The sequence below is a fragment of the Herpailurus yagouaroundi genome, unplaced genomic scaffold, assembly GCF_014898765.1.
Source record: "Herpailurus yagouaroundi ecotype Mexico unplaced genomic scaffold, PumYag 569, whole genome shotgun sequence".
NCBI classification, from domain to species: domain Eukaryota; kingdom Metazoa; phylum Chordata; class Mammalia; order Carnivora; family Felidae; genus Herpailurus; species Herpailurus yagouaroundi.
In genome coordinates, this window is record NW_024412786.1 from 1,706,753 (window position 1) to 1,724,836 (window position 18,084).

At 61.8% G+C, this 18,084-nt stretch overlaps 1 protein-coding gene and 1 long non-coding RNA gene across 2 annotated transcripts in view; one reads left to right on the top strand and one right to left on the bottom strand.

Moving 5' to 3' along the window:
• Window positions 1-18,084, bottom strand: part of NRXN2 (neurexin 2) — a gene marked incomplete at its 5' end in the record, with an annotated part of 99,512 nt that overhangs the window by 35,410 nt on the left and 46,018 nt on the right. The window contains 8 exons of the mRNA XM_040465792.1: window positions 62-328; window positions 6,099-6,407; window positions 8,043-8,233; window positions 8,840-9,221; window positions 9,590-9,709; window positions 11,266-11,292; window positions 17,238-17,441; window positions 17,620-18,006. Of these exons, the coding sequence (XP_040321726.1) occupies window positions 62-328; window positions 6,099-6,407; window positions 8,043-8,233; window positions 8,840-9,221; window positions 9,590-9,709; window positions 11,266-11,292; window positions 17,238-17,441; window positions 17,620-18,006 (1,887 nt within the window). The remainder of the gene's footprint in view (window positions 1-61; window positions 329-6,098; window positions 6,408-8,042; window positions 8,234-8,839; window positions 9,222-9,589; window positions 9,710-11,265; window positions 11,293-17,237; window positions 17,442-17,619; window positions 18,007-18,084) is intronic.
• On the top strand, window positions 1,057-3,273 carry LOC121023901 (uncharacterized). Its single transcript, XR_005787541.1, has 3 exons — window positions 1,057-2,020; window positions 2,339-2,734; window positions 3,096-3,273. It is a non-coding gene; the product is annotated as an uncharacterized LOC121023901 (long non-coding RNA).

Sequence of the window (18,084 nt, forward strand, 5' to 3'; positions counted from 1 at the left end):
CCCCCCCCCCCCCCCCCCCCCCCCCCCCCCCCCCCCCCGGCCACGGCAGAGCGCCACTTACCGTGCCCGCCGCGGGTGAGGAAGGGCATGCGGTTGATGGCGATGGGCACGGTGCCGTGCTTGCTGTGGAAGTGGTGGACGTGGTGGGTGGTGCTGAGGCTGGAGGAGACCCGGGCCCCCTCGGCCGCCCCCAGCAGTAGCGGCAGCAGCAGGAGCGGCAGCAGAGGTGGCGGCGGCGGCGTCGGGGGCCCGGCCAGGGCGGGGGGGCGGCGCGGGCACCCCCCCGGCCCGCTCCCCCCGGGGGGCATTTCGGCCCGGGGGCGGCCGCCTCACAGCCCCATGGCCGGGGGCGGGGACGCGGGGCTGCGCAGCCCCGCGAAGCCCCCCTCCGGCTCCGAGCCCCGGGAGGGGGGGTAGGGGTGAAGAGAAGGAAAACCAGAGCCCAAGCCTCGGTCCGGAGCCAACGAAATCAACTGGATCCCGCCGGGGAATCCGAGGTCCGCGGAGCGGCAACGCCAAGGTCCAGGACGCCTGGGTCCATCTCGAGGAGCTAAGGGTCTGCCCGCATCCCGGCGGGGTCGGAGCGGCGCAGAGGGCCGTCAGAAACCCGGGGGAGCGCCCGGGGGAGGGGGCATGGTGCCGGGCGGAGAGGTAGGGGAGGCGCGGGGGCCAAGCAGGGATGGGAGAGCGGGGGAAATCCTGCGGAAAAACCGAGCCGGGGGAGGGGGGAGGCTGGAGGGGAGAAGCGGGGGAACGACGGAGACTAGGGCCGGCCGCGCCGCTGCTGCCGCTGCCGCCCGACGGAGGCCGGTGGGGGGGGGGGGGGCGGCGGGGGCGGGGGGGCCGGGGGGGGGGGGGCGGGAAAAGGGAGGAGGGAAGCAAATCCGGGTGAGGGGGGGAATGAAGGGAGAGGAGGGGAGAGGAGAGGAGGGGAGCGGGACTGAGCAGAGGAAAGGCGCGAGCCTGCGAGATTCCGGTGGAGAGATGGAGGCAGCGGAGTGTTGCTGCAGAGGCTGAGGGCTGGAAGGGAGAGGGAGGGAGGAGAGGAGAGGAGCGGAGAGGGGAGGGGAGAGGGAGCGCGGGAGGAGGAGGGGGCAGGGCAGAGGGACCCGAGCGGCTCCCGATCTGCGGGCGGCGCTGGGCAGCTCCGCCGCACGGCACCTGGCTAGCCCGCCTGGCGCTCGCCTCTCCTCTGCGCGCGCCCCGCCCCGCCCCTCCCCCGCGCCCGGGCGCGCGCGCTCCCCTCCCGCCCGCTCCAGAGAAGGGGCCCTGCTGAATAATTGAACAGGACTGAGGCTAGCAAGAGAGGCAGCTCTCTTCCTCCGCCTTCCCTTCCCCCGCACCTGGACGAACCCCAGTGGTGCCCTCTCTGGTCCGGCGCGCAGAGATGTGGCCACGGCCACCTCTGCACGCACCCCTCGGAACACACGTGCACGCTAGGATGTGGACGGGTATGGAGACACCCACGTGCCCATACAGGCACCAGTGAGCGCGCAGGCACACACACAGGCTCAGACACATACATGCATACATGTGCTCATAGACACTGGCGCACGGACTCACACTCGGCGCGGGGGAGGGGCAGGAGGTGTGCACATGCACAGAGGCACACATGCGCGCACACATACGTGTTCGGCCGCAAGCGATGAACAGCCAACATACACACAGACACCTCCTCCCAGCTCACCCTCCAAAAACAATGACCCAGAGCCTCACAGGTACTCAAGGGGGGAAGACACGTCACACACGTACAGTCTTCTCACTACCTTCCCAAAAGGGTGCACACCCTCGCTGGACGCCTCCGATCTTCCCCTCCCCCGGCCTCAACCTCTCCCTCCACGGAGTTTTCAGGACACCTGTCCACTGAGTGTCCCACTTAGGACAAAACCCTTCCTGGGTCACTTAGGTTCGGCCGAGGAAGCCACTTCTTCTAGGTGCCCCTCCACTGGGATCTGCCTCCCCCCACTCCCCACCGCAGAGTTTTGGGGACCTCTGGGAAGCACCTGTCATAGCCCAAGAGGTAAGTGCAGAGAGACTCCCGTCCCTTCATCTGGATGTGACCTCTGCACCCACATCAATCTGGGTTCAGTGAGACGATGGTCTCCTCGAACCAGGGAAGGGGTGGGGGCGGGGGGCAGAGGGTCAAGAAAGAGGAAGAGGGAGGGAGGTGGAGATGGACCTGGAAGGAGCCAAAGAAACAGGGTAGTAGAGTGAGGAGGGGTGGTGAAGAAAGGGCAAAAGGAAAGGGGAGGTGATGTGAGAAAGGGGACAGGGAATGGGGGCACACAGGCAGGAGAGGGCTGGCTCCTGCTAATTGATTCTGAATTTCATCTTCCAGCACCGTGAGCCCGACGGGAACGCCTGAATGCAGTCAGCACCCAGGACAGCTCCCCTGTTGCCCGGGTCACCTCCCCAACCTTGTGGGAGGACGTGGCCCCATTTGGCCCCTGGCCCTTCAGAAGTGAAGAAAGGGGTCCCCAGAAGAGAAGGAAGGCTTCGAGGTGGAACATGGCTCTGTGAGGAAAGAGACACTGCAGCCTGCAAAGCGGGGCTGGGGCCCCCTGAAGCCTTGTCCGCCTGCCCTCTCCATTCCATTCTTGTGCCCCAGGCTCTGGAATAGAGATTGACACAGCTCTGAGCAGGCAGAAAATTTATGGTCCCAGAGGGAAGGAGGGAGGAGCCGGTGGCGGTGAGAGGAGAGGAAGGGAAACCGCCTAGAGGCCAATCAATATCAGTGAGTGGGACGTGGAGAGAGTTGGAGGGGGTGACGTTGGGGAGCCAGGGGGGGGAGACGGAGGGTAAAAGAGGAGAGGGAGAGGTGTGCAAGACATCAATAGAGCCTGCGGACATGAACAGAGCAAGTGGAGAGATGAGAAGAGGAGGGCAGGCATGGGGAAGAGCTGGTATCCTGGGAGAGGGGGGTTCTGGAAGACAGAACCCTGAGCAGGCCTGATGGGAGCACCTGGGTCCCGAACCCCAGTTCTGGAATTTCAGCCCCATGTCAAGCGGTGTCCCTCCTTCTAGCTTCCCTTCCTCCCTCATTTCGTATTCTGTTCTCCACTCTCTCCCCCACTTTCCTCTCTCTCTCATGGCAGAGATGGGTTCTCTCCTCTGATCTCTCCTGCCTTCCCAGAGCAGACTACTGAACTTCAAAGGGACACAGAGGTCCTGCACACCCCAGGTTACAGACGGAGAAACTGAGGCCACAAGCTGGGAAAGGTTGTCCTGAATGAAGGGCAGACGTCTCCCCACCCCAGTCTCTCCCCCACCAGACAACCCCAACGCTCTGAGGACACCCTGGCCATTCCCACCCTCCTCCCTCTCTTCCGGCTCTGGGCCCCTTCATGCCCCGTGCTGTTCCCAGGGCCTTCACACTCAGGCAGGGTGAACTGAACAGGCCTCTCGGCCAGGTTCCTGCTTGACCTTGTGCAGCGGCTGGGCCCCAAGAAGACCAGCCATAGAGGGACAGCACGAACAAGACACAGAGCCGAACGTGGAGAATTAGGAGGCACGATCCCAAGAGAAGAGGGAATTAGGGTTTGGGAAGTAATGGCACAGCCCCCAGCCCCAGGTTTCTGCCCTGCCCTTCCGGGGCAGAGATCTCAGAAGGTCCCCCAGGGCCGGTATCGGGGGAAGCAGCAGGCAGAATCCCAGCAGCTGCCGGTTGCACCCACCTTGTCTTGACCTCCACGGCTCTGCTCAGGCCTGCCACCAGACACAGACCAGTGCTCGGGGATGGTGATTCTTCCCAAGATATGCCCTGCTCCCCAGCCCCGAGTCTCCCTGCCTCCCGCCTTCCTGGAACCTGAAGAAGCTGTTCCAGCCTCTCTTCCCACCCTCGCTGAAAGATGACATAACTCCCTAAATTCCCAACAATCTCTATGCCCGCTTCCAGAAGGCTCCGGTGTGTGCCAGTGTAGTAGTGACAGTGGGCAGCAGTACTTCTTGACCTTGATCCTTTGCATCCCAGGCAAGAAATGCCCACTATTAGGGGCGCCTGGGGGGCTCAGTCGGTTGAGCATCCGACTCCGGCTCAGGTCATGATCTCGCGGTTCGTGAGTTCGAGCCCCGCGTCGGGCTCTGTGCTGACAGCTCGGAGCCTGGAGCCTGCTTCCGATTCTGTGTCTCCCTCTCTGTCTGCCTTCCCCCACCCTCCATTCACACTCTGTCTTTGTCTCTGTCTGTCTGTCTCTCTCTCTCAAAAATAAATAAACATTAAAAAATTAAAAAAAAAAAAAAAAAGAAATGCCCACTTTCAGCAACACCACCCGGGACTAAATGAGCAGCAGGAGGTAATGGAGTCAGGAGCTCCCAGGTTCCAGCCGCACTCTATCCCCCCAGCACCCGAGAATTTAGGGCATGCAAGTGGCCTCGGTTTCCCCATCAGTTAAACAGGACGGTCGGTCTCCAGCCCACTGCCTTCACTGAGGAATAAATTAAAAGAGCTTTGTGAACTGCCAAACGCTAAACAACCAGTGGGGACTATTACTGTTAAGCATCAAAGTTACCACCGTCTCCAGATCTGTGCACAGTGAGTGAGCTGGATAGAAAGAGGCCCCGCCCTGTCTTTCTTCCCCGGGGAGCCAGGGCTCCAGTGTCCCTGAGCCCTGGGGGACATCGTCTGGGGGCTTTGGGAGGAACAGAGAGGAGCAGGTCAGACGAGGAAAACCCTGAAGACAGGATGGGAACAGGAAGCAGAGATCCTCAAGCCTGGGCCAGGCCTCAGAGCCCCCCAACAGTGCTGAGGAAGAGGGGCAGGACATGCTTCCCACGGAGAAGGAAGAACCAAGATCTGCCCAAGAACCCAGTCCCTGGAACTTGTAGGTGGATCCCGGAAGAAACTCAGGACTTGTGCCCGGATGACTACGGCTCCAAGACGTGGCAGGGAAGCAAAGGCACCGACCCCAGTTCTTAGCCCACATCTACTATTAACTACCCCCAGAAATCCACTGACCCCCTCCAGGCCTCGGTCCCCATGTTTGTAAAATGAAAAAGCCCAGTCCTGAGTGGTGTGTGTGTGTGTGTGTGTGTGTGTGTGTGTGTGTGTGTGTCTTTTCCCAGGCAGCTGACTGGCCACACCCCTGGTCTCTCCACAGGGCTACCCCGAAGGAAGACCATTCAGGTGATGCCTGAGAAGACTGCCCTCTTCCTCGCTGCTGCCCGCAGGCCAGTCGTCCGAGAGAAACTCCGCAGCCCCCCTCAGATAGGAGTCGCCCTCTCCCCACTTCCTGCCCCTGCTGCCCTCCCTCTGCCAAGCCCTAACCCACTGTTGGCCACCAAGCCCCGGTACCAGAAACTGCCGCTGGCAGTGCCCTCTCTAGGGAGGGGCCTCAGACAATATGCAAGTTGGCAGACAGATGCCCAGACAGGGAGAAGAACGAGCCAAGGACGCTAAGGAGTGTCCTTGTGGCTCCAAGGGGACCACCTACAGCTGAGATCCTTGGCGGGGCGGGGGGGGGGCCGGTAGTCGGGAACAGCATGACTGCTGTCTAGGGAAGCCAGCTGTCCAGCGGCCTGGCCTCCTGGGAATCTCCTGAGCCTGCCCCCTTGGGAGCGGGCCGACTCTGGGCAGGAAATTCGAGACTTCCGCTGCACTCTCCCGAGGGCACCGGAGGAAAGGGGGTGCAGGTCGACGCCTGCCCCCTGTCCTGAGCTATAGCAGGTAAATCAAACCTGTTAAGACCATCACCAAAATCTCACAGGGAGAGCAACAGAGGCTGACATCTTTGGGTACAGGTGAAGGGGGCAGCGTCCAGCCAGCTCCGAGCAAAGGGAGGAGGCCGTCTTATCAGCAGATTGCCCCAGGGGCTCAGGCAGCAGCAATCCCGCCCAGGCCCCAAAGGAAAGACTCCAAGGGGTCGAGGGTCGACAGCAGCCGGCAGCTCGGCGGCCTGGCTTTGAACTGCGATAAGGGGCCAGGGTGAGGCCCCACCCTCAGTCCTGCCAGGACCAAAGGGCCAAAAACCGACGAGGGCGTGGGGGGTGGCCACGGGTGGGGAGGGGTGCTCAGGGATGGCTGGGGGCTTGGCTTTGAACTGCGATAAGGGGCCAGGGTGAGAGGCGACGGGAAAAGTGAGTGACCCTTCACCCCCCGGCACCCCTGCCCCAGGGCTGTAGGGACAGGCTCCCGCGAGGCCTGAGAAGCAAGGCCACTGTGCTGCCCCAGCGAAGCCCTGCGGCCCGCCCTCCTGCGGCCCGCAGAGTCGCCCCCAACTCCTGCACCCGCCACTCACCGTCACAGCCCCTCTCCACCTGCCCGATGCGGTGCAGGGCGTCGGCGATGAGGTCTGGGAGGCGTCCGTTGAGGTCCACCGAGGCCAGGCAGCCCTGAAAGCCATCCCGGGAGGCCACCAGCTTGGGCAGGTTGCTGAACATGTTCTTGCTCAGACCGCCAATGTACAACTCCCCTGTAAAGGGAGAGGGGTCAAAACCTGAATCCCGGTCCCCATTCCCCTCCCAGGATACCAGTATCTGCTTGTCAGGTCGTCCCAGACTCGGGTTTCCGTAGAGAGATCCCAAGACCCACCCCCCCCCTTCCTTCTTCCTTCTCCACTCTGCCATCTGTCTGCTCCCCTCCCCGAGAAGCCCAGATGCCCAGGGTGGGGTGCTTGGGGGATGGGGAGCAGCTGGGAGACCGGGCTCCATGCTCTCTCCCACACAGCTGATTCCAGTTCCGGCCTGTAATCAGGGCCTTTCAGAGACGTGAGGGCCTGTCTGCGCCACCCCCACCCCTCTCCCTTCCCCCTATTCCCTGAGCTCCCTCAGGCCTCTCTCTCCTGAGTGCTCTATCCCAGCTCCCTTTCCCCAACAATTAGGGCTGGGCCGGGGACTCTGGGTGACTCCAGGAAGTTCTCCTCGGGGACATCCGATCCCACGCATCACTGCCCTGGCCATATCGCGCCCAACTCCCCGGAAGACTTGGCCGGCCCAGGGCGCAAGCTTCAGCGAGACGGGGTCTTGGCCACTGGCTCCATGCAACACAGGACTAACCCAGACCACGCTTGGGTCTGCCAGCGCTTCGGATAATCTGTGACATGCTGCCCCCTTCTGGAAGCTGGGAGAATTGGCAGCACTAAGCCGAAAGATCTGGCCGGCACCTGACCAGGCTTCTAGTTCCCACTCTGCCTCCGGCTCACTTGGGGACCTCAGGCAAGCCTCCTAGCCTCCCGTTTTCTCCCATTTCCTCCTTCTCAAGGCGGGGGTGACTTCACTGGTCTCTGAGGACCCTCCCAGACCCCAGACGATGTGAGTCACACGGACCACGCGGGGGTCTCCATGGGGCTGAGGGCTGCTTGGGGCAGATGAAGAAGGTCACTTGTGTTGCCCCAGAGGGTTCTGGAGAAGCTGCAGGCCTCATCTTTGTTCTTGTCTCAACGCCTTGACTCTAGGTTCCTCCTTCTTCCCTGTTCTCTCCAGCACCCCTTCCGGGGGCAGCCAATGACCACCTCAATAGCTACCTAAGGGCCCCTGGGGAATGTGTGACCCTGATGTGACACCTAGCCTCCCAGGGAAGCCTGGGTCCAGAAGAGTGCCCAGACAGAGCCTAGTCGATGCCCAGTGTATAGGACAGGCCGCATGCAGGGACCCCGCAGTGGCTAACCCCCCCTCCCCTTATCAACTGTCCCCTCCCACCCACTCGGGGGGAGCTATCTGCCAGGACACTATGCTCCCCATCCTCTTTCCAGCCCTCAGCCAGGGCAGGCCTCTCAATCTTGGGCAACCAAGAGGTCTTCAGAAGCCCTGGACTGCCCACCCCTAGCTCTAGAGTGAGGCCACCAAGCTCCCCGTGAGGCACATCCCACGGCCGGGCTTCCGGTGTTGAGGGCAGCCTCACGGGAGAGCTGAACAGAACTTTGACAGGAAAACATCAGGCTGGACACAGAAAAGAATAGGAAGGAGTTGGAAACCATGGCCAGGAGGGGAGAGGGAGAATCACGTGAGTGAAAGAGCACGCCAGCCAGTGTGGGGGAGGGAGGGTCTTGCTGGGGCCAAGGGGGCATCTGGGTCAGGGCCAGGCCTTCTCCACAGGCCCCAGGCCCCACCTTTGAGATCGAGGTTTCGGGCGCCATTGGAGTGCTGCGTGACCGTACGGGAGTCGATCTTGAGCGTGTGCACGTTGCCTGGGTCCCTGGACACCACCACGTTGTGCCACTGGTTGTCATTGACTGGCTTGTCTGAGTTCCCCTTCATCAAGGACGGGCCATTCCCCAGGTCAAACACGTAGTGGATGTACCTGCCCCGCGGTAGGGAGGAGACACTGGGTCAAGGCGGAGGCAATACTGGGAGGGGAGGGTAAGGAGGAGCTACGGCTCGCAGGGGTCCTGCGTGCCGCAGGAGGAGGGGATAGAGGGGGAGAGCCCACGGTGGAGGGACCCAGCCCAGTACAAGAGGACTCTGGTGTGAAGTCCCATCATGGGGACAACGTGGGGACAGAGGGCCACAGAGGAGCCGGCTCCTGTGACAGGCTCAGATGAGGAGCTGGTTGGGGGAGAGGTTTGTGAGGACAGCAGGGGCCCCTGGGGGCAGGGCACAGCTGCTCTAGGGTGGGGTCCCCTCAGGCAAGAGAGGCCATAGGGACAGGGCCCTGCCTCCCGCCTGCAGAAAGGACGTGCCTGAGCCAGGACAGTGAACGGCAAGGACACTGGCAAGGAAGGAACCGGGGAGTCACCGGGTTGGAAAAGGGGGTGCCGCTCTTCCATCTTGGCGGGGGGCTGGGGACCTGAACCTCGAGCTGTGGTCTGAGGGGACTGGATATCTCAGCCAGTGGCGGGGGCCGTATCTCGGTCAGCAGGGGAAGGGGACCCCTTCCTTGCCGGCGGCACAGGGCGCGGCAGCTCACCCCTTGACCAGCTCGATGACAATGAAGTCATTGCCGTTGCCCGAGTTGAACAGGAGGAGCCCGTCGGGGGCTGTGGTCTTGAACTGGAAGAAGAGGTGCATGGAAGCGTAGGCTTGGAGCGTGGCGAGCGCCAGGTAGCTGCTGCGACTCTTGAAGGTGACAGGATCGGCCACAATGGCCCGCAGGCCGAAGCGGGCGTTGAGCTCACAGTAGGTGATGTCGCCGTCCTTGCACTGGTCCATGTAGGGCTGGCCATTGAACACCAGCCCGCTCAGGTGCCCAATGAAGTTGGAGGGCACCACGGAGATGAAACGCCGCTCCGTCATGATGCCCGTCTCAATGTTGTGGAACTCTAGCCGCGTGTGGGCTCCCGCCATCTGTCCTGCTCGGGACCGGAGACAGAGATGAGGGGGACAGGCTGGGGGGGGAGGGGAGGGTTCTGGGGCTGGGCCCCAGGGTGCCAGGAGCCTCCCCTCCACACGAGGGCCACACCGGAGAGACATCGGCAAACACCCTCGGTGGGGGTGCCGGCGGCCGCACGCCTTGCTGGCCCAGGGCTGACGGGCACCGGGGACAATGGCGTCCGGGCCCCCCCCCCCGTGACATGCCACCCCTCGGGGAGAAACGGCAGCGGGGGGTTTGCCAGAATGCTGCCCGAGGAAGGGAAGCCAGGTGGTTGTCACCGAGAAGAACAGGGCCGTCCACAGGTCCCCGGAGGCGTATCCACCCTGCTGGGCTCAGCGCGCTCACCCTCCACGGTGACGTTGTCCACAGACAGCTGCAGGCTCTTGCCACGCCGCACCACCCTCACCGTGTGCCACTCGTTGTCATTGAGCTTGTGTCCCGCAAAGAGCGTCTCGGGGCCTTTACCTGCGGCACCAAGGGGGGAGTGAGCACGGCGTTCCGGCTCGCTCGCCTGTGGCTCCTGGTCCCAGCCCAGGCGCACAGAGTCTCCCCCCCACACGCACAGCTGCACACCTATGGCCTAAGGCACGCGGCCAGCTGTGCCACACGCACCCCCACCCCCCGCACGCGGGGACACACGCTCACCCAGTCTTTCCACACCCAGTCAGAAATCCAGACAACACCCACTGCCTCTTTGCGCAACTCCCAAGGCCGTCCCTGGAACAGAATTGGATGCGAACGGTGCCTCTGGAGTTGTGCCCTGAGGCCCTGCACACAGCCGCCCCGTACCTACAACCAGCGTTTTCTTCCCGAGTCTTCTCAGGAGCGTCAGTGCCAGTGTGTGTAGCCAGCAGTGAAATTCTCAGCATCGAGGCAGAGGCCTGTCCTTTTCAAACTCCCAGACCACCCCCGTGCCGCACATGTGAGCGCGCGCCCGCGGCTTCGCTGCTGGCGGTGAAACCTTCACGCAGACACACAGCTTCCCCCCCCCCCGCCCCCCCCCCCCCCCGTACAGAGGGACCCGGTGTGACCTTTCTGTACACCTCTGGTTAACTCCACGCACCCGGACATGCGACCACACACACAGCACAACCGACCTGGGCAGAGAGGGGAACGCTTCTTAGGAATTATGACCCTTTATTCGAGGCCGGGATTCTCTGATTCCAGGTCTAAACCAAAACCTCTTCTTCTTTAGAAGGAAGCTCAACTTTGCGGCACTCCCAGGGCTCCCGCCAGCGGGGCCGGGGCTCAACACGCACGCGCCCACAGGTACCAAACACACAGAGGCACACGCTGGGCGCACACGGCCCCCTCTGCCGGTGTCTGCCGGGTTCCTGTGCTCTCTCGCACGACACCAGGGCACGCCATGCAGAAACACTCTCCGAGACCGCACTGAGCCCAGCACCCTGGGATGCTCGGAGGTGGCCACACCTGCTCTCCTCCTCACCCCCAGCTGAGAGACTCACTGTCCCTTCTGAACGCGCCCCGGCGTGACGGGAACTCAGCGCCACCCTCCCTTCCCAACACAGGAGCTGTGGAGGGCTGAACGTTGAACCTCGAACCCCTGACCCTGTTCCCCACCCTCCTCTTCTTTCCTGCGTGCCTCGCCCGCCCCCTTGTGGCCGCCTCTGGAGATGCAGCGGAATATCCCAGCTCTTCTCCGGCTTCTTCCCGCCACAGGGAGGGGGGTCTCCTGCCATAGGTGCACCCAAGTCTTTGCCCCACCCTCCCAGGGACTTGAGATGACAAGGCTCCCTGGCCTTCCTTTTCTCAGTGAGCATGCTGACCCAGGGCCCTCCACCAACGCCTCTTGGTTCACCTTGGCTTGGCCCGTTCTGCCCTCCACAGCCACACCACCCCACCCGCCCTCATGCCTGCTCCCCTCCCACCACCCCCACTGCCCAACCCCCACACAAGCCTGAGAGGAAGGCTCTCCTCCCCCCCACTCTCCCTCCCCCGATCCCAGTGTCCAGCATCCCAGGCCCCTGGGGGCTCGGCAGAAGAAGAGGGAAGCCACTTACTGGGTGCGCAGCCGACGCGCAGGCAGTCTGGGGGGGCCGTGGGGCGGGCGGAGGGGGAGGGGAGACAAAAAGGCAGAACAAGTTTTTTGTTTTCTTTTTTTTTACATCCTTCACAGGGAGGGGTGTCTGCGGGCGGGGGTTCCCCCCCAGGACCACTTTCCGGGGACCACGCGTGCCCAGGTGCCCTCTCCCCTTCCTCGGTTGGACCCCTGTCCCTCCTGCCCCCAAGAGGGCTCCAACCCTCCCCAGAACTGGGAGGCAGGGCAATCAGGTGATGGGAAGAGGGCTTGCCGCCTCCCGTCTTAGAGGGGCCTGGGGCCTCTCACGTCTGAGGGAGATGGCACCTTGGGAATCCCAGTCGTACAGGGGATCTTCGTGGGGCTGAGGGCTTGACCAACCCCACATCTCCACATCTCTCGGAGGGAGATGGGTGGGGAGGGCCAGATTCCCTGCATCCCCTGCTCTGGGACGACCCCCTGCTCAGAGCCCAAGTTGTGACACATCACTCCCCATCCCCCCCTGGGCTCTGAGCCAAATGGAGGGGTCTGCCCCAGGGCTCCCTACCCGCGGCCACACATCTCCCAAAGTCCCAGGGGGCCAGCACCACCCCCTACAGGAACCTTCCTTCTACCCTTCCTGATGGAGGATGCCAGGCTGCCACTGGGGAACAGGGCGATCTTTCACCCTGAAGAGGAACTAGAATCCATCTGTTTTCTCAGGGAGGGGCCAAGGCCTCACAGATGGGGCTCGTGAGGCCCCCAAAGTATGATTTCAGAGGACACCCAGCAAGTCAGAGGCGAACAGGCACCACAGCCAAAGTCTGCCCCAGCCTCCGCATGGCTGTCTTATGACCCCAGGGTCAGGCGGCCCCACATGGTCAGAAAGCACACCGTCTACATAGAACTGTAGCCCAGGGCTCCGGAGCCTTGGACCATCCCTCTGATGGGACACACGACCCACAACATGTCAGTTGGCCAGCCTCGCAAGGGGAACAGAGCACTAGGGTCCTATGAAATTGGGGCCTAGGGCCCTTGGGACACCTGCACCATGCCACCAGACCCAGATGAGCTGGGGCTGCAGAACGTCCCGCACCCGGAGGCAGAGGAGCTGGGTCCCAATCTCATTGTGTGGCTGTGGGCAAATCTCTTTTCTCTGAGTTTCATCTTTTCGCCTTGTGAGCCCAGAGCAAGAAAGAAGTGTTCAGTGGGCCGGCCCCTTGTCTTTCCGGGAATATCCTGGCATCCTATGGCTCCTCCCAGAACAGGCTCTGCCTGCACCCCTAGGCCCAGGACACAAAGGCGGCTGGGGGCATCTGGCATCCCTTGGGCCCCTGAAGGTTCCTGCAGTGGAGGTAAACAGGCTCCCCTGTGGCTCTGGGGGCATGGGCCCCTCGGGCAGTACGGCTGAGCTCCACACGCGTCGTCAACCGCAGCAGAAGAGTGGGGGGAGCAGCCGGGACCCTGAGCCACAGCCTGGCACCAAAGGAAGGAAGAAGCAGCAGGGGAAGGCAACGGAGCAGGTTCAAGGGGGAAGTCAGAGGGACAGTGAGAGGAAGGAGGTCAAGAGGGTGCAGAGAGAAAAGAGGAAGGGAGGGGGAGCAGAGGGAAGCAGAAGCTAGATGGGGGATGGGGAGGGGAATGTCAGGGTGGGAGGGTGGGAGGGTGCCAGGCCTGGAGTCAGGTCACGGGGGCTCTCTTTGGGCCAGCAGAGTCTTCACCAATGAAGGGTCCAAAAAAGAAAAAAGGGGCTGGAAGGACAGGCCGATCCCCTATTGGGAAGAGCTCAGTTCTTCCCTTCCCTAGCAGGGGTGGGCGCCAGGAATGGGGGGGGTCCATCTGTCCAGAGAAGAGGTGTCAGCTCCAAGTCCCCACCCCCTGCAGTGACTCCACCCTCAGAAGCCCCACTGCAGTGGGGTTGGAAGAGAGCCGACACCCCGTGAGGATGGGCACCCCAGGAGGGGGCCGGCACCACCCCGGAGGCAAGCAGAAAGTGGGAGCGATGAGAAGCACCCACCTTCGTGCACACACCCGCCCAGAGCCCAGCTCAGGCGGCATTAGCTAGTGACCCGTGCAGGAAATGAACAGAAGTGACAGGTCTGCACAGACTCACCAAAGTCCTGGCTGAACATAGAGACCAGGATGGGGTTATGAGTGTGTAGGGAAACAAACAGGTGGGAAGAGGTCACCGGCATGTGAAGGAACCCAGAGTGAAGAAGCCAGGCTTCCCATCCCATACCCCCACCTGATCCCCTGCCCCACCCAGGCTCCACAGTTTGGAGACGGTGGGTCCAAGTCTCCCATGCAAGGAGCCTCAGGAGCCCATGGGCCAGAGGCTCATCTCAGAAGTGACATCACAGAGTGACAGTATGCAGTTCTTGTTCAGAGCAATCTCCCCTGCTGCCCAGCCTATGGAAGGTGCCTGTGAACTACCGAGAGCCCCAGGTGGGAACAAAACACCCTTCCATGGCCTCAGGGATTGATGGACCTTGGAACATAATGTGTATTCAGCCCGGCTTACACGAATAAGAGTTAGGCTTACTCTGTATGGCCTTGAGAGGGCAGAACTAGGTGCACAAGAGGGAATTTCAGAAGTTGACGCTAACGAAGAATGACCCAGTGATTAGAATGGCCATAAGAGGTGGGGAGCTCCTGACATGAATGGCATCTGAGCAGCGATGGAGGAACTAACAGGTAATTCACATATGGGGCGGGGGTGGAGCTGGCTGGAGGAGATAACTTTTAAGGGTTCCTCCAGCTTGGAGATTCTTCAGTTACAATACATCCTTCACGTTAGCCTCACTGACAGCTGGGGCTGCAGGAGCACAGCTGGTGGAGGGCAACTCCAGGGAGGGCGGCAAGGGACAGGCTAGGTGGGGCAATGGCCCAAGAGGCCATACCAAGGGCCAAAGGACCGGGAACACAGGTCACACTGGAACAGGGTGAAGAATCCCGGGGACTCTAACATTCCCTGGGAACAGAAATCAACCACCCTGCTCAGGGCCAGCAGACCTTAGGGTACTTGCTTGAGGCCTGCAGGCACGGTGGAGGCCTAGGGACAGGACAGGAGACACAATCCAGTTTCTCTAGCATCCTCGGCCTGGAAGGAGGCAGCAGCTCCCTGTCAGCCTTTTCTGGCCCGGCAAACACCGTGCCTCCCGAAGCTGGCACTGAGTGCCTCCTCCCAGCTGTCCCACCAAGTGGTCACCGGCAGCCTTGGTTTCCTCTTTAGGACCAGCCCCACGTCCAAGTCATTCCACTGAGCCTCTGACAGGTTGCACAGATGCCTGCGTATGTCTGCCTTCCCTCCCTCCCTACAGGATGAGACTTTGACGCGAGAGACCAAGTCTTGTGAGGCTTCTCTCTGCTCCCCGGGAGCGAGTCCAGCCCGGGATCAGAGCCTTGGTGTGGTTCCCTGCCTGCGAGGCCCCACAGGCCCTGGTAGCCAGCAGGATGGGGAAGCAGGGGCCAGACCGGGTCATGCAGTGTGGAAGCAAGCCCCCAGGCCTGGTTCTAAGCTTAGGTCTCTACTCCCATTAGATTTTCTTTCGAGAAGGGCTGGGTGAGTCTCTACACGTGTGGCTTGCATCTTTACAATGTCTTCACTCCCATTATTCCATGGGAGCCTGAAAACTGCCACAGAAGGTAAGCAGAGCAAGGATCCTTAGCCTCATTCTACAGAAAGAAACAGACTCAGAAGAGAGAAATGACTTACCCAGCGGTCAAAGAGACCGGGCCCGAAACCCAGATCTCCTGGCCCCAGGCCCAGTGCTCTTCCCATCAGAGCCTGAGGCTGAATGGCTGGGTGCAGATCACACAGCGGCCACACTCCTCCCTGTACATGCATCGCTGAGCATTGCGGACAGAGGCATCTGCACCAAGCACTTGGTCACGGCTTGTCACGGGGCATAGTAGAGATAGCATCTCTGCGCGTGGGACCCAGCATGGCCAGGGATGAGAGGCAGTGAAAGGTGAGAGCCAGTGGCATCCTGAGGGCCACCTGGTTCTCTGATTTCTAAGTACTTATGAGGCACAGACAGAAAAGTACGCCAGTGGGAAGGAGAGGGTAGATCCTACGGGCGAAGGTCCTGAGGATCCGCCAGAGAACGTGTTCCTGGCCAAGAACACCGCCTCCTGTCTAATATCAAGGAACCCAAGCTTCTTCCCCATGCACCTAAGACAGTTCAAGTAAGGAAGAGGCATCGGCCTTCCCTGCAGATAGAGGGCCAGAGACTTTCCCTGCGGGATCACTTCCGAGCACACAGAGCCATGAGCTTACTGCACAGAGGACACACCTCCTAGGCGAAGGAGTGGCTTGTGCTGGGTCTGGGTACACAGCCAGAGCAGTCTGAGAACCCCAGGGCCACTCATGGGGTCCTGGACTGGCACCTTCCTCCTGTGACCATTTCAGAGGTGCTAGGGGACGTGGTACGGACCACGGAACGTTGGCCAAAGCGTGTTTCCCTTCCCACGTCCCCCCTGCAGCACTGACACCCCCCACCCGCTCTGGGGGCTGTGACGGTGGTCAGAAGCTGAACTTCTTCAGTTCCCCAAGTCTGAGGCCCTTACTGCCTGCACACCTCCCTACCTCCTGCCCCCAACTTGCTCGGCAAATCCTTGTCCTATGGGTACCAAGGCCGAGTGGTCCAAAGGGGAAGAGGAAAGATGTAGTATAAGTTTATTAACAAGGCAATGGGTCCCCAAAAGGCCACCATCTGTCCCACAAATGGCCTAGAGATGAAAGTTAGGGTGAAATCCAGACATTTCAAAGCTCAAATCCTCTGAGTTCTCTCCAGTTGAGGACATAACAAGGAACCTTCATGGCCCGCATCTGCCTACGTGGCAGGCCCTTGGGTGCTATACGCCTTTGCGTTTAGAGAGGCTAGGGTGAAATGGACAGCTGTGAGTCCAGCCTGGACGGCTGAGGACCTCCAACTTCCAGTGTTCCCCTGACCGAAGCCCCGTGACGGCGGGGTCCTGGTCTTCGTTGCTATTGTAACCCAGGTTCAGAATACAGTGGCACTTACTTCCCGTAAATAGGAGCTGAGTGAGTGCACCTGCTGTGTTTTTGTTTTTGTTTTTTGCCCCAACCGGCCTGATGGTGCCCCCCCCCGCCCCCGCGTGGACACCCTGGGGACTGCCTGTGAAGCGGAGCTGATCTGGGCTCATCTGGGCAGGGGCAGGGACGGCGAGGGCCCCTGATGCCCTCCGCCCACCCCAGCTCTGTGAGAGGCAGTGGGGAGACGCTGTACTTCAGGGCAAATGACCTGGCGTTGAGTCTGGGCTCCGACCCCAGCCACTGCTGGCTTTATGACATCGGAGGAGTCAGTATATGAATTCTACAGTCTATAAAACAGGCCTGGCACAGCCCATCAGGTGACCCTGCGGCTTCAAAGGGCTGCCACGGGACGCAAACGTGAAAGCAGACAAGGGAAGATCTGTCCCCAGGCGTCCAGTGTCACCTGCGCACACCTATGCACACAGACAGACACGGCTCTTCAAACGCAGAGCCCGTGAGAGAAGCTGTGTCCTCCTCAGCCCCAGATCTGCCACTGCCCTGGGCTCAGCCTCGGCACCGCTAGGCACCCGCAAGCCCTTCCCAAATGAATGAACCAGCGAATGAGTAAGTGGATGAGCCGACAGCCCAGAATGAGCGACGCTGTGACGCACGTATGCAGGACAGACGCCACCAAACCCAAATGAGCGCCCCCGGGAGGGCGGCGGTCGCGCCCAGACACACTTGGGCAGAGGGCACGGCCAGACTCGGGGTGCCCCCCATACGCAGTGTTGCCAAGCACGGAGCATCCCCTACGCTGTGCACCCTTGCTGGGGATGAAGCTTTCAGGGGCTCTGGCTGAGGCCGGCCCCTCCCCACTTCCCACTCTTGGAGGTGCCACCACCAGCTTCTCCAGACAGAGGGGGTGTGCTCAGAGGCAGGGACAGGGAAGGGGCCAGAACACAGGGCGGGGTGGTTACCGAGGTTGACAGTGAGCTTCATCTGGCCCCCGTCCAGCTCGAGGCGCAGGGTGTCGGCTGACTCCCTGGAGGTGGTGGCCATCATTAGCCCGTAGGCCCGCTGGGACATGAAGCGCAGGGACACATCCTCTGCCTCCGTGTGCATGGCGTTCGGCAGCATGATCTTCATGTACATGGAGCCGTCGTAGCTCAGGACCGTGGCCTCTGCCCCAGAGGTAACGGAAGAGGGAAATCAGGGCACGGCCGAAGGCCAGTGGAGGGAGAGGGAAAACCAAGAGGGTCGTTACAAGGACAGGCCCAGGGCTGGCCTGTGAGGGGCACCCCGAGGAGGAAGGGGCACAAGGAGGGGCAGCGGGGACCCCTGGAAGGAAAGCAGCCTCACCTCTCTCACAGACCCGCCCCAGAAAGCCGGTCCCAATGCAGTCGCAGACGAAGCGGTTCCAGCCCTCTCGGCAGATGCCCCCGTTGTGGCAGGGGGCGGACGCACACTGCTTCAGTGTCTCCCGGGAGCAGAAGGGGGCGATGCCCACCGCCCCCTGAGCTTCGGCCAGGCCCCGAAGATCTCGGCTGCGCCCGTCTATGAAGAGGTCCCGCACACAGCCCACGTAGCCAGCCCGGAGCGCCGCCGTCCACACCTCCGGGGGCAGGGGCAGGTCCACCCGCCCCCCCTCAGGGAGACCGCCCAGGTACAGCTCGCTCTCCAGGTCCAGAATCTCACTCTCCCCAGTGGCCAAGAAGGGCGTGCTGCGGCTGTTCACCGAGATGGAGCCTAGGGATCGAGGGAGAGCGGGCCTCAGTGAGGAAAGCAGGATCGAGAGTCACCGCGGGCCAGCAAGGGATCCCGACC